Source organism: Gallus gallus, chromosome 4, assembly GCF_016699485.2.
Source record: "Gallus gallus isolate bGalGal1 chromosome 4, bGalGal1.mat.broiler.GRCg7b, whole genome shotgun sequence".
Taxonomy (NCBI): domain Eukaryota; kingdom Metazoa; phylum Chordata; class Aves; order Galliformes; family Phasianidae; genus Gallus; species Gallus gallus.
Window position 1 is genome coordinate 57,537,835 of NC_052535.1, and position 15,210 is coordinate 57,553,044.

Below are 15,210 nucleotides of genomic sequence, written 5' to 3' on the forward strand. Positions count from 1 at the left end.
ACCGTTTGACTTCAGCTGATTTGCATGCAAAGCCTGAGAACAACAGATTGGAGACAAGTTTGAAAACATATTTTGAAATCACCAATAATTTTTCTAGACAAAGTAGCAGCAACATTCATAAGAGAACCATTTAAATGTGCACAAAAACAAATACTGGTTTATGAAAATCATGCAATTAAAATCACGAATGAAAACTTACCATAATCTAGCTGGGATCTAATTGTGAGCTTCAGATGATAATCTTCATTTTTACAAATCCTCTAAGTGGTGAAAGAAAAACTCATGATCCTTGCATGTACTATATCCGCATGTTACACTGCAGTTGCATGAAACCAGCGGAGCTATCAACAAACATGATATGGTTTAAATTATAAGTTTTGCTTACACTTCTTTCAAAACAAGAGGGACACCAAACATCTTTCTTTATTATTCTTTTTATAAATCAACAGCTTTATAAACAATCAAATAATCCAAATATATTATATTTATGTTGAAATGCCATCTCAAGGTTTTATCGTTAAGGATTATTTCGAGTATTCTGCTGAGTGTGGGAAACGTTTAGAACTTGTAACACTAAATATAAAAACATAATGTTTTGACTTTTCTATCCCATTCTCTATAGAATGCTATCAAATTAAAAATTAGATCCTTAGACTGAAGGAAAGCAAAGTAAACAAAACATGGAATAGAATATGAAACTAATTTGTAAGGAGTCTGAAATATCTTTGTTTAGACAAGAATCAAAGTTACAAGTTTTTATTTCCTTTGATCAGGGAAACATCCAACTAAATGTTGACTGTCATACAACATAGCACTTGGATTTTCAGCACAGAAACATATTTCACCAGAGATAAACAAAGTGCAAGGATAAAAGTCATTTTACTGTGTAGATCTCATAAAAATAAATCGCTTTGCCTTTATAGCTGGACTCTCTTCCCAACAACATATGTAAAACTACCAGCAAATTGTGAAATACCGGGGAACCCAACCTAGATGCCTTTTATGATGTTAATGAAATTAAACTGTACTTAAATTAAAATCCAATCTACAGTATACTAATGGTTCAGCCAAGCGGTTCCCCTTGTCTTAATACAATTTTGTAGGCCAACCCTCCTTAGACATATTTTCCATGTAAGCACTTCTGTCTCCATTCATACAAGAGAATGCACCTTCATTGCTGCTAATTTCAACCGTGCTTTGGAACAATCTGTTTTACAAGTTTATTCTGAATTCAGAACTGACTCAGTTGTTCAAAACTATCCACCAAAAAATCACACTGGAAGGATAAACCACTAAGTGACAACTCTCTACAAAACAGAACCCTACAATTTCTGTAGTTCAGACACCTTGGGCTCAATGTTCTCACTGTTTACACGAGCATAAATCAGAAGTAACTTCAGAAAGTTACTCAAGAGCGCAACAATTTTGGACAAGAGATAAGAGCCTTTCAATACTCTTCCATCACTGCTCTACACAGTTGGTAACCAAATGACAACACATCATACCTTCACAGTGGAACTCTAAAAAATAAAAAACAGGATGTTAAATATGGAGATAAATAATATTAACCACCAATATATAGCTAATGAATTATGAGGAATACTATTGGTGACCACTGTAGTGGAACCTAGAGGAGATGTTCAATAATTATAGCAGCAGATTTCTAACATAGAGGTCTGAGAGATCCCCTTTAATGAGAAAGTCATTAGTAACATAGCTAATTTCCAGTTATCTTCCCAAACATTCTGAAAAAAGCCTTAGGAATTCAAGATTAATTGTGAAAATCACATGAGATGATAAACAACTAAGCTACAACTCTGTATATGACAGAGCATTATAAGCAAGTTAGTTCTTCTTAGCAAGTAACTGGAAGAGAGCTGTAGCTGTTAGAAAGCCAGTTACAAGAAAAACGGGTGTCGTTTTCCAATTGATCACATGGATTTTATGAGGCAGCACAAATCGCTTATGTGGATGTCGGTCCAAACTGAGGGGGCATTTGTTTGTTTGTCTCACTTCTCATATTCTTTTGGTGCAGAAACTGGCTGGACTTCTTTTCCGACATAAAGTCCTGTATAACAGAGCAGATTTTGCTGCCAGCCACAGAAAAATTTAATGGAAGAATCGCTTTCTCCTCAAATGTTTCATCTCACTTCAGAGATGTGGCCATCACTAACACCACACACACACAAACACTCCTCCAACCCACCAAATCTGAGAAACACGGAACCCCATTTGGTATCAGTTATTACAACAACGGCTCCAGTGAAGTCCCAGAAGTTACATTGGTCTGAGAGCAGTTCTGGGGAGAGATTTATAGTGTCCAGGAACAAAATTTTAACAAAAAAGATTCATTTTATCTCATTGTCCTGCATCATCTTCAATCCCAGTTTCTCCACCATTGTCTTTGTGGCCCATCATATAGCCAATTTCCTGGACTCTGTGCACGTAAAGACCATCTCTTGCATGAATCTCCATTACAAAATTTTCATCTCTAAGAAACCACCCACTAGTCCATTTTCTCTCAATGTCCTTTTAGCTGCCAATTTAATTAAATTTGCAGTGTTGACCCTAAAAGTGATACTTGTAGAGTATTCTTTGCTGATGTATTGCCCACAGTAATTCTTCCAAGTGGAGACAACAGGGAAGGTCTGGTAAGTACTTCTCTGTGCCATTTTTATTTGCGCTGTTGTTGGTTGGTTGATTTTCTAGTGCACAGGAAAAAAACAAACAAACAAACAATGAAGGCTGTTTCAGTGTTTCCTAAGTTCCCATTTTCCAGTGGCTTCCTCTTTTTTCCACTCAACTCAGACTTCTAGTCCGGCTGCATCAGCAGGCTGGCTGGGGCAGGCTGGCAGGGCTTGGAGTGGGCTTTCCAGGCAGCCTGGGAAAGGCTCTTCTCTGCTACCATGGGTTCAAGCAATTTTTCTGTGCTGGGAACATCTTCTGGGCAGCCTTGCTCTTTCTTCTCTTCCACCACAGTTTCTGCCTCTTTGTCATATGTTATTGGCTGTTCCACTGAACAAAATGGATATATGTTACTGAAAGCCCTTTAGGAGGCTTCACAACACGTAGGCTAAAAGGCAGCTAACGGTAACTCGGAAGAAATTTACAAAACAATTAGAAAACCAACTGGTACAAAAAAGAACAAAAAAGAGAAAAACTCAATAACTTGACTGAGATTTTAATAAGTGATGTGCCCTAGGCAAATCTCATATTTTTCTATTCTAACATGTAAGATCAGGAAAAGACATGCCTATGACAGGAAGACCACCCCACTCCAAAGTCTAAAGGTCTTAGAATTTTTCAGTGACATGGGGAAGAACTTTCTTTAACGCCTTAAAAAAAGACATCAGATTATTTATCTGAAGTGGTTGAACCACTTTTCTTAATATTCTCGGACACCTGTCATATGAAATTTCTGTTCCAAAAGCTGCATCTGATGTAACTGTGAGAACAGAGTCTCCTAATGGGAAACATCAGGCTTCCTTCATTGGACAACACGGTTCTACACATGTTCACGATGCTAGTCCAACCAAGTAAATGTGAGGAATATTTTCTCCTAATGAATAAATTGACTTCCTAAAACATATCTAAGGACAGGATGCACAGTTCTGAAGTTATAACAAGATGCTTGCCCATTTCAGTATCCTCAAATACTTGTGTTTGCATATTTCTAAATGGCTTAAGCAAACCAGGTTGTCTGGTAACTTCTGTGGACAGGAAGTAAGTATGATAAATAAGACAAATACTTAATTAAGGACATCCATCTTTCCCCATCATTTTTCACCACATGAGCAATTAGAGATCCAATTGACTCAACAGTGCAAAGTTTTTTTAAACTCGGAGCAATCCAACTGGTAACATGTGGGCCAAGAAAGCCTGCTGTGTGCTCCTGTGCCACCTGCCACTTTTGCATCAGTGATGGGAGGAATATCTCCTTCATTCATCTCATCTTTTTTTAAGCACAAAGTATACCTCGGGCAGTGAAACATCTTTTGTTTAACACAAAAAAGCAAAACTGCAGTTGCTGCCCCAGGATGACAGGTTTCTAGGGAGATCTGGACTCTTCACACTCTGTCAGTTATCCTGCTGGAATGAGTAAGGACTGTCAAAGCATATCTTTCCAAGGATATGCATTCCTCATCAGTGTGATAACTCATTGCTATGATGCAAACCCGTGAAATTTTATGTAAACACAAAAATATGATGTCATTACTATCATGAGAAGCATCTGGCTTCTTATGAGTGTGAAAGAACAGTTATAGTATAATTCCTGATGTATAATCTGCAAAGCAGAGAACCAAGTAATTTCACAACAATGCAAGCATCATTTCTGCTTTGCAGTCTGCCTCGAGCAAGGCAGTGGTATCGTTTGATTTCTCTGTCTCCTTCACCAGCCACTGCTCCTGCTGGTACAAAGGTGAGGAGAGATGTAATACAGAAAGAAATCCTACTCACCATATTGCGAAGGACAGGCAGGATGAGGGTTTGCTGTCTCACACTCAATTAGATCAAGCACTTTAGTCTCCAGAGCACTGCTACACTCCTTGACAACCGCAAACTGCAAATATATACAATACACACAAAACATAGCCCAAATTAATATGAAATGAACCAGTTTCCTGAAACCCAAGAGGCAGAGTAGAAAGGCCACACACTCCAACCACAGTAGGGGGGAAAAGGTCATCCTGGCTTCTGGGGTGACCCTTCCCCTGCAGATAATTAAACACTGGGGTTGATGACAGCCCTGGTCTTTCTTTGGAAAGTGTGAGACTCGGTCTAGTAAAGAAGTGCCCGCTCTCTTGCTCTGCAAATCAGCCTTTCCACATGCAAGAACAAAAGTACATGAAAACTGACTCTCTCCACAGTATTTAGGGCCACATTTAAAGTATTAAGGAGGCCTGTAACCAGACAGCAGGAAACCCTGTCTGACACAGGGAAGGAAAAAAGCCTCCCTTTCCCAGCTCTTGGTAGCACCTGGGGGTGCAATTCCATTATCCCACAGTGACTGTGAAAGACAAGTGAGACTGTATCATGAAGACAGGACCCTCTGGGGAAGTGTGCTGTAAGGACCAGAGGGAAAAGAGAAAGAACAGGCACAGGGGAAAGTGATGTGCTTAAATAGTATTGAGGGAAAGAGGGAAACTCAGATGAAGAATAGGAATGGGGGGCGGGGGGAGAAGGAGGGAGGGTGGTTTGTTTAAAGAGCAGAAGCAGAGAAGAGGAGAAAATATCTGTAAATAAGATGTTTCAAGAAGGCTGTTGCCAGACTCAGTTGTCTAAGTGGAAAATTGGTGGAGTTGTGTGACTAGGTCATATCTGTAGCTGGTGTGACCATTTTGGCATCTTCTTGTATGCATAAAATCCATGGTCTTACAGCTGCTAACCCACATGTGACAAATCCCCAGAGAAGCTCCAGCTACACACAGGTTTGCAAAATTCCTTTGACTGTGCAAAATAGAACACTTGCAGGTTTACAGGCCTCAGAGTAGCATCAAAATCAGAGCATGTGCTGAAGTTTACCAAGGCTTTCATATTCCAGAGACAAAGTTATCTTGGCTTATGGATCTCTAGTACAAATGTGAAAAAAAAAAATACCTAAAGCATACCCTTACTCAAATGTAGCCTTCTCTAGCAAAATAAACAGAGAAGTGAATGACCCTTGGGAGAATTGGAAGTATAGTTTCAATATCATGATATCTAGCATTTGGCAAGTGTGACAAGTTAAAAACTCATCCAATACTGTAGCTTGAGTGGGCAACACCAGGAATGTCTTTGCACCCCATCCCTTCCACAGAGTCACACATTATCAGGAACACTGCAGGCTACAAAAGGAGAGAACTTCATCAGTCCTTTATTAGAACTACTCTTTTTTTGTGTGTGTGTGTTTTGAAACATAAATCTGCCCAACAAACCACTTTAAGTGAACAGCAAAAGTGGACAACTTCCTGCTGCTTTTTGGCAGCTCTTCATTTTCTAACCTGCGTGTGTATGCATGGAGCACCAATGAACTTAACACTTATGGTTACATCACCACAGAGAAAATCACATGCATGAAACCACAGGAATCCATTACTGTGAAAGATGCAATAATTAGCAAAGGGCCAGTGATTTCCCCTTCCATTCTCCAACAAGCCATTTACAATGAATTACTTTATTATTAATGCATTTGTTGTCTCCCAGAAGAAGAATGCATTCTGAAATTCAACATTAGTGTGTAATAGATGAATAGGTAGATTTGTTTTTGTTGATTCAGTTTATTGCTTAGCTGTCTAATTAGTCCTATATCTAGCAAAAATGTCACCAACCACTAGCATTAACTGCAAGAATAACAGCAGGCAGGGACAGAACTGATGAGTCTCAGGCCTCCTAGAGCAGGGCTCCCAGGCAACAAGCTGTTCTCGGTCCCAACAAATGTTTCTGATTTTGCCAGCTCCAGATATTTTGCAAACCATGTTTTTTGTCTTTGCTGTGAACAAACGATGGCAGCACAAAGACTCAGCACATTTGTTGTCTGGTATCTGGAGGAAAAAAGTGCTGGCCAGGTCAGCAGCTAGTAACAAAAGGCACATGAAACTCCCAGGGTGACCAGCTAAGGAGCTCTTTCACATCATAACTAGCGTTGGTACTCTTTGGACATGCTCAACAGCGTATTTCATCAGTTACTCACAAAACCTGCCAGACACTGAATATAAACAATATGTGAGGCATTCTTCGTGTTGATTAAAAACGCTCAGATCTCCACTACAGATAGTTGGAGGTACTCAGCCCTTCAAACATGCCCTCGAGCAAAGCAAGCTCATCTCTTTCTGGACTGAAAGATCAGGAGCAGAATCAAAACTTCAGGCTCACACAAATAAAGTCTAGATTTAAAGCTAAAGAATCCACTGTTATTAAAGTAAATGTATAAAGCCAAATTCACCTGTGATCTTGTTTACTCTGCACAGTTTTTGTACCTTCCAACTGTGGCTTGATGTGAAAGGCCTTTAATCCGTTCAGTAATATCTATACCAGAAAAAAAATGTGTGCAGTTACCCCAGTAAAAAGTAGGTGCATCGCTAGAATTTATCTCCAAGCCAGTACAAGTAAACTCTTTCAGTAGTCTTTCCCACTGGCACAACTGTTCTTATTTGAAGAGTTTTTGCTGCTTAGTTAATGCAATGCTGCCTAAACGTGACTGCTACCTGCCTTACAGCAGTTTATACAGTGTTGGACAATGGACGTGTGCAGACAAGATCTCAGAGAAAGTCATGCTTTTCTGACAGAGGAGTTACTGTCTGGGCCCAGAAGTAACAACAGATGCCAATTATGTCCTTTTGGCCCACTCCAAGTTCCAACCGCCACCAGCCATCAGCATAACGTCCTTTTAACTCCAGTGAAAATCAGGTCCCTAGAGCAGATCTCCTGGGTCCAAATTCACTGATGTAACTTCAGAATTGACAACAGAATCATAGAATTGCTCAGTTTGGAAAAGACCTTCAAGATCGTCAAGTCCAACCACAACCTAACCATACTACCCTAACTCTAGAAACCCTCCGCTAAATCATGTCCCTGAGCACCACATCCAAATGGTTTTTAAACACAATCAGGGATGGTGACTCAACCACCTCCTTGGGGAGCCTATTCCAGTGCTTAACAACCCTTTCTGTAAAGAAGTTTTTCCTGATAGCCAAGCTAAACCTCCACTGGTGCAATTTGAGGCCACTTCCCCTTGTCCTCTCACCTGTCAGCAGTGAGAAGAGAAACGGGACAGTGCAAGCATGGCACTTCTACCTACAGCCATGCTGAATTTTATATTCCCTCCTAGACTGCCCATTAACATCCTGGGAGGTTCTCTTTACAAGGCAGCAGCTCCTAATACCACAACATTTAGTTGCATCAGACCCCAAAATAAAGTTCACCATCTCAGGTAGCACACGCAATACTTGTCTTCCAAGAAGCCTTTTATATGGAGGGCATACTTTCCTGTGAAAATAACTCTGATATACCATGTCATCACATTGCCATTTCCTTAATTTAGAACACAGTTCCCCAACTGTTGTGTTCAAAGCTAACAATAACACCCGCTAATGGTTGCAATACATCCAGGCAGCTGTGAACTTTGAGGGATAACAATGAGGTAAGATGAACTAGGGTTCACAGCAAAGCACTTGATGACTCTAGCAGTTATTTAATGTATTTAAGATGTGAATTATTTGATGGATAAGCTCAAGTGGATCCCTAACACGCTTTGATCCTTCCTACTTTCCTCTTCACTCCATATTAATATAGTTACCCGAGACTTGTTGCAAGTAGGTGTCACGTTCTCGTTGTCAGTGTGGCTACTGGCATCTCTTATCGCTTCCGCATAACGGTTCTTCTTATAGAAGTTTTGACTTCTGCAACAGAACAAAAGCTGAAACAAATTATTTCACTTTGGGAGGAACAGATGCTGCTTCCTTTCACACTTTACTCTGTAGGTATTTACAGAAGGGACATAAATTCTGCCCTCTTTCATTCCTCTGAAAAGGAGCATTAGTGTTAACTACAGCACAGAGGTTAAAACAAACAGCTTAACAGAAATAAAAGTCAGTAAGAACAAATGACTACTTATTCTAATGTGCCATCTGTGAAGGCTCATTCATTAGAAAAAAAAAAGTAGACCTTACAATTTTAAACACCCCTTTCATTTTCTTATATCTTTTCTATAAGTAAAATCTTGAGTTGAGAAAAGGTTACAAATAGCTACAAGTGGCTAGCCCTGTGCATTCAAAAAAACTCTTATTTTTGAAGTTCAACACTCATCGCTTGTAAGGCAGGATTAAAAGCCAGTATAGATTCCAAAGCAGAAAACATGGTCAGAAGAAAAACAGCTCATTTACACTACTTGCGATTCAAATCAGCACATCCTTATTGACCTAATATATTCAATTTTTCTTCTCCTCAATATCAGATTAAAAGTCATGTTTCACTCTTTGAATTCCAGAAGTTTCAAGGTATTTTACCTTCCTGGCACCTCAGCAAGTTTGTTGTGTGTGTTTTAAACCTCACCTGGACTTATCTGCTCAGCACTGCGTGTCATTGTGCTAACAGAAGTTGAGCCCATTGCTCTGTGGGTAAGACAGAGCAGAGCACACTGCGTCACAGGCACAGCTCTCAGGAGGATGCCCTGCTCAAGAGGATCACTCCAATGCTGTGGCTCACTTTGCAGCTCACAGGATGACAGATGCCAGACGGACTTGGTAGGCACAGCAGTCTCTGTGAGCACAAGCAGGAGGTGGAATCAAGTTGACTGAGCAAGGGCAACAGGCCAAGGATTTTTCAATCCTAATCTCAGGCCTTCTGCCAATCTTTGTGTGACCTCAACCAAGCTGTGGGTGTTAAATCTGTGATTCTTGGTTGGAAGAGAAATTGTTTCCTTGCTTCCCAAAGAAGACAGGAAACCTGGAATCCTATACGTCCAGACTACCTAAACCATAAGCGAAGAACAACACTATTTTACCTACAGCAGGCTACAGCCACTGAACAAACCAACACAATACTTGGGCACTCTGCCTCCAGTTCGTACAGTTATCAAATTGGAAAATGGAAGTCTTTGTTTCCTCCAATTAGAAAGAGAAGTCTGAGTCATACTGGAGAAGGAATGGGACTGCTGTAGACTTAATCGGTACATTTCAAAATATTGTAGATTATAGGAAAAAGCAGTATAGTGATTTCGAGACAAATATTGGTTTCCAGACTCCAGTTAAACAGGGATTTCATATCAGCAGTTTCATTTTGATCTAGTTAGGCTAGTAATAGCTGCAGTACAAATGCAGTCAAGCATGTAATTGAAAACTTGTTGTTGAGATAAATAGTTATATTGATCAAAAGCATTTGGCGAGAAAGAAAAGTAAATCAGGGAGAAATGACAAGAGAGAGAGAGGAAGGGAAGAGATATTCATTATCTTTATACCTTAAAACTGGCCATATTGTAGCCATTTTCCATGACAGCTTAAAAGACGTGTATGGGAAATACAGGAATCTAATGATTTGTCTATTCTGCATGTATCATTCCACTGATTAGCTTCTGAATCCCAGGTCATGAGAACAAATCAGCCTGCACTTAGCTTTAAATCTGGAGCTCTATCATCAGCTACCATCACACAGAAATGTGACAGCTTATCTACTTTTATGGACTAAATATGCTGAGAACCATTAAATAGGAGCAGAAAATATTAGCTTTCATAGCTAGCTTCTCTTGCAGCTTAACTTTTTATGCCTAGGAGGTTCTAATTTTAAAATCAGTCTAAACCACACACAAAAAAGCCCTGCATAAGAAAGGCGGGTAGGCATGCAGTGGGGGACTGCTGATTTGGCTGCTGTCTGGCTTTTTATTTGTTTACTCTGTTACTTGTTAAATAAAAAATGTACATTTAAAACGAGAGCTTCTGAGAACAGTTTTATGACAAGGTCATGGCCAAAAGACTAACTTATTAAATGCTGAATACTTTCCAGTCTAAGGGGCACCAATGACATTTATTTCACAGCAGAGTAGGTTCTTAAATAGTGACTGTAGGGATTCTTTTTGCCATGAGAAGAATCCCAAACCTGCACAATTTATTACAGCCATGTACAATGCCAGGGACTACTTTTACAACAGATGTGCCTTAGACCCACATCTACTACCAGAAAAACTGCTTTCACAGTAGTGCTGCAGGTATCACAGTAGAAATGGGCTACTGGAAGGGTAACACAGAGCTTTTCTCACTGGGAAGGAAATACTAAGGTACAGTCCTACACTGAAAGAGAAGTAAAACTGATAACAGTTAGCAGAGAAGAGCAAAGCCCTACCATGGCACCTGCAGACAGCTCTTAAGGGAAACTAAGGAAGAAGTCAATACGGTGCTCTGAAACTCTCTTGTCGATACAAATTATGGCTCCTCTTCAAACCCAAATGGGTTTATTCTTTCTCTCCCCAGACAAACTTTGCTCTTTAACATCAGTGTGCGTACTGCAGTGGAGAGGCATGCCAGAATTTTATGATTTATTCATCGAACCAATTACTGAAATGCAAGAGAGGAGCAAGGACATTATGGGACTGCTGAGGAACAGCGCAAACTCTTCTCCACAAGCCACCTGTGAAGGCCACAAGCACCTCAGCCCCTCTGCCACGTGCTCACAACATGAGTTTGGAAGCAGTACCTGGAGCAATAGGCGGCCAGTGACCCCAGCAGCAGCAACAGCACCGCTATGCACACGGCGATGGTGATGTTCCGCACCTTCACCCGCTCGGCGTGCTGCTGCTCCCACCACTCCAGGTCGCTGAACTGGCACCGCTCCCCAACGTAGCCTGTCACACAGCTGCCAAAAGGAAGCAAGAGCACTCTGTGAGCGGCAGCAGAGAAAACAACCCAAATCGTCGCCTCAGTCACCTTGCATATTGATTTATTATTGGCAGCCCTTATGGAAATATCTTGTTGAATTTAGCGCGGGTAAAGACAAGATGACATGAAAGGAATGTCTGCCAAAACACGTAGAACTCAATATTAAATGTAAATCTATTAATGTTAATGTAAATCCATTGAAGCACTCTATTGAATTATTCAGTGAGATTATATGTCTGAGATTCCAGAGGGTAACATATTTCCAAAAATTCCACAGACTGCTTTTTTTTATGATCTATGTTTCCCTTGGATTTTCTATTTAACCCTTTCCAAGAGCAAGGTTCCCTCGTTTTTGAACTTGGCATCATAGAAGTTGTTATCTCTTGGAGAGTCATTTTCTTGAGGAAATCAAACTTTAATCTGAATAATTGCTAACAGAAACAGAGGTGTCTGAAAAAGATATAATGGGATAGAAATGTCTTCATAATTTAGTTTTATTACAAGCTTCTTCTGTAGGCTCTTTTTCTTTACTACTTTGAGGATTTTTACCGCTGTAAAAGCCCAACATTGAAATAGCTAATCGAGGGATGGAATGTATATATCAGAACGACTAGAAAGTGAAGAAACACGTCAAAAATATTAACATAATTAATTAATGAATACACTTGGTAATTTGTGAAAATTCTGCTGGCTAACGTTTTTCCATGACTTCCTTCTGCAATCTGACAGCCTACATGAATGAATGCTGCCATCTAGTGCCCACTGTGCAGAATCAGTTCAGAGCAACTCCACTCCCCCGCAGAACAGTGATAAGTAGGTCTGAATCTGTGGTTTATTCTAAAAAACTGTAGCAAACGCCAGAGATGAGCGCAAGTCGTACCAACTCCTGTAACAGTCGTGATGACCTTAGCAGACCCACAGCACAAAGCATCTACTTCATTCCCATACATACACGTAGAGAGATACATTCCCCAGTTATTCATGAGCGTACGGAGGTCAAACAGCAGTGGTAAGTGGTAAACAGCAAGGCCAATAGGCAGGTGCTAGCCAACACCGGAGAGAGAGCAAGCACTGCCTTCACATAAGGCTGTGAGCACCAAGTAATTTAACAATTTACCTGACACTTCAAGAACAAAGATTTTAGTCTTCAGGGAACAAATCCAATCCTACCATTAATTGCAACAGGTATGAACGAAGTGAATATTTACAGAAAAGATCAGAATCTAAAGCTAATTACCAGCATAGGAGATGAATGGACGATCTATGGGCAAGCACTTCATAATCTGCACTCAACTGTGCCCCAAGGATACCATTAATCAGCACAGACGATATACAGTTCTGTACTTACTTGCAGGCATAGTCTTGTAGGTCAGAAACATAATTGCACACTCCCCCATGGAGACAGTATGAATCATAGGCAGGGGGGCATCCTATGGAGTCACCTGGCACAGGGCGTGTTGAGTATTCATTGCTGACAACAGTAGGAGACAAAGTAGATTCTGAAAGGCAGGATTTCACAAAGACATATCAAGCTGTTGGCTACGCTGGCATGAAGGAGTTCCAGAACTTCAAGATAGGATAGTAGGTAACACTCCAATTACAACCAAATACTTGTTTTTAATCTATTTGCTTATTTTGTGTATCAAATTTATGCACACAGAGGTTAGCTGTGTTCCACCAATTTAGATGTGTGAATACAATTCTGGTAAAACAACAACAACAATTGGCTGCCTTATTATTAACAATTAAGTGATTTCTTACCCAACTTGAGGGTACAGACAATCTCCACTATGCAGAGTCAGACATACAGGTGAAGAGTGACTGCACTTTGTGCACATGGATCTCAACTTGAAAAGTTTTCACAGGCAAATGGACATTTTTGCACAAACTATTTCTACTTTGCAGCAATCCACTTAATAACATCTGTGCAAGCTATCTCAAATATAGTTAACAGCTTCATTGGAAGCACAGAACTCCTCTGACCCAATTCTTCAAAGATTTCTGTAGCCTGCTTGCAACTGCACAGACAATCACCTCCATAAGTATCCCAACTGGCTAGTTTTGTAGGGAGCTCTGATATCTCTGCATATGACCTATATTGCAGGTGCTTTTATAGAACAGGAGCACGTTTTTGCCTACTTCAGTGCTATACTGAATCTGTAAGTCAGAACCGAACACCTACACATCAGCGTGGCTTAGCAGCAATATACCTAATCCCACACATTTATGGGATCAATTTTATGACTCACACCAGTTTTATTGCAACATGACCTTTAATGACATTTGTTTTCTTAAAATTTCATTTGCAGGAGAACTGTCAGGGCAAAGAGCCCAGACTGGAAAGGAATAAGTGATAGCACTGAATCCCATGTGTTCTGCATTCTGCAAAGAAAATTTCAGCCTGCTAAAAGAGCTTACTAGGCATAGACTTAAAACAGTGTGTTAACACACATGAAGACAGGAGATCATATTTACAGCTGAGGGACCTATAAGGCATTACTTCCAAGTCATACATCATTTTAAATCATCATTTCCTGAGCGACACTTGAAACTACTGAAAGCTTAAACGGCTGAAAAGCGGGTGAGGATCCTGATCGATGTTCTACTTTAAAAAGCTGTAACTTCCTTCTGTTCTTCTGCAGAAAAATATCTATGACAATCTCACAGTGCCTTTCTGTCACCAAACAGTCACTTGATCTGTGGCAAAATTCACCCTGATGAAGAAGTCTGACACGAAGGAAGGCAATGTACCGCTTTGCTCCACATTTTCAGAAAATACATCTGTCACATTGAGGAACCAAAATGAGCATCAGATACCGTGAGCTGCTCCTTTCATTACTCTGGCAACCAGATTTTCTGAAGTGTTTCAGAGCCCTTTGAAAAATTAGGATCTGAAAAACTAAGTTGTTCTGAAGAATGAAATGAGACTTCAATTACAAGCAGTTCTTCTGCTGGAGTCCCGCAGAGATAAAGAACACACAGTTTGAAGAACAGCACAGCCCAAAATCAACTCCAGAAACATAATCTCATGGATTATGGAGGAGCGTTTACTTCTGCTCTTGATTTCAAAGGCCATTAGATAGATATGTCATTTCTTTCAGGCAGTATAATTTAGCACCAAACGTTAACGTAGATATTTCCAAATTAAACTCAGATCCATTCTCCTAAAGCAATGCTGAATGGTTTCACAAGCTGCCCAGTATGCCACTACATGGTCATTCCTTAATTTCCCAGTATAAATATTTGGCTGAGACCACAGGTCCTAGTTATGGGCCGCTTCATTTTAATTCTCACTCCAAATACTCACCACAACCCATGGCAGTTCCAGAAGCACCATCAGGACAGGAGCAAGTGAAGTTTCCTTCTGTATTTGTGCAGGTTCTGTTCTCTCCACAGGTGTGGGTCCCCATCTTGCACTCATCAATATCTATCAGCCAAAAAGTCTGCAGTTAGAAGAATGAAATGCCTCAGAGCATCGGTTAAAGGGGCAGCAGCAGCACCACAGTCTCCTGGTAGTGGGGAAAAATGCCAGGGGCCTTCCCTCCATGCGTTTTCCCTGATAGAAATTGGAGCAGAAGAGCAACCAACTCTGTTACAGTATATTCATATTCCAAGAAACATGATGAAACACAAGATGAGTTCACCTTGTACCATCTCTGAGTGTTTTTATAGGTTTCTAGACACTGTGCATACAACTAGGCATCTGAAACCAAAGTACAAAATTACTTAGATATCAGTTTCTGTTTTTTGCAGTACATTTCAACTCATCAAATGTAAAAGTTGTTTCAGTCTTATTCACATCAAGACAGAATCTCAACATTTATAAAATGTTATGGAAACGTATCTGGTCACATCATGAAGATAA

The 15,210-nt window shown here is 40.2% G+C and overlaps 1 protein-coding gene across 4 annotated transcripts in view; it reads right to left on the reverse strand.

Annotated features, from left to right (window-relative positions):
* Positions 1-359: 359 nt before the first annotated feature.
* Positions 360-15,210, reverse strand: part of EGF (epidermal growth factor) — a 59,427-nt gene continuing 44,576 nt past the window's right edge. For 3 of the 4 annotated variants that reach the window (XM_046939964.1, NM_001001292.2, XM_015276164.3), the window contains 6 exons: positions 14,653-14,772; positions 12,694-12,844; positions 11,164-11,322; positions 8,276-8,378; positions 4,459-4,561; positions 360-3,015 (listed from right to left, as the gene is read on the reverse strand). In XM_046939964.1, the coding sequence (XP_046795920.1) occupies positions 2,813-3,015; positions 4,459-4,561; positions 8,276-8,378; positions 11,164-11,322; positions 12,694-12,844; positions 14,653-14,772 (839 nt within the window). In that variant the 3' untranslated portion in view covers positions 360-2,812. Of the gene's footprint in view, positions 3,016-4,458; positions 4,562-8,275; positions 8,396-11,163; positions 11,323-12,693; positions 12,845-14,652; positions 14,773-15,210 lie in introns of those variants that run through there. The other variant, XR_005859117.2, reaches the window with a different exon arrangement.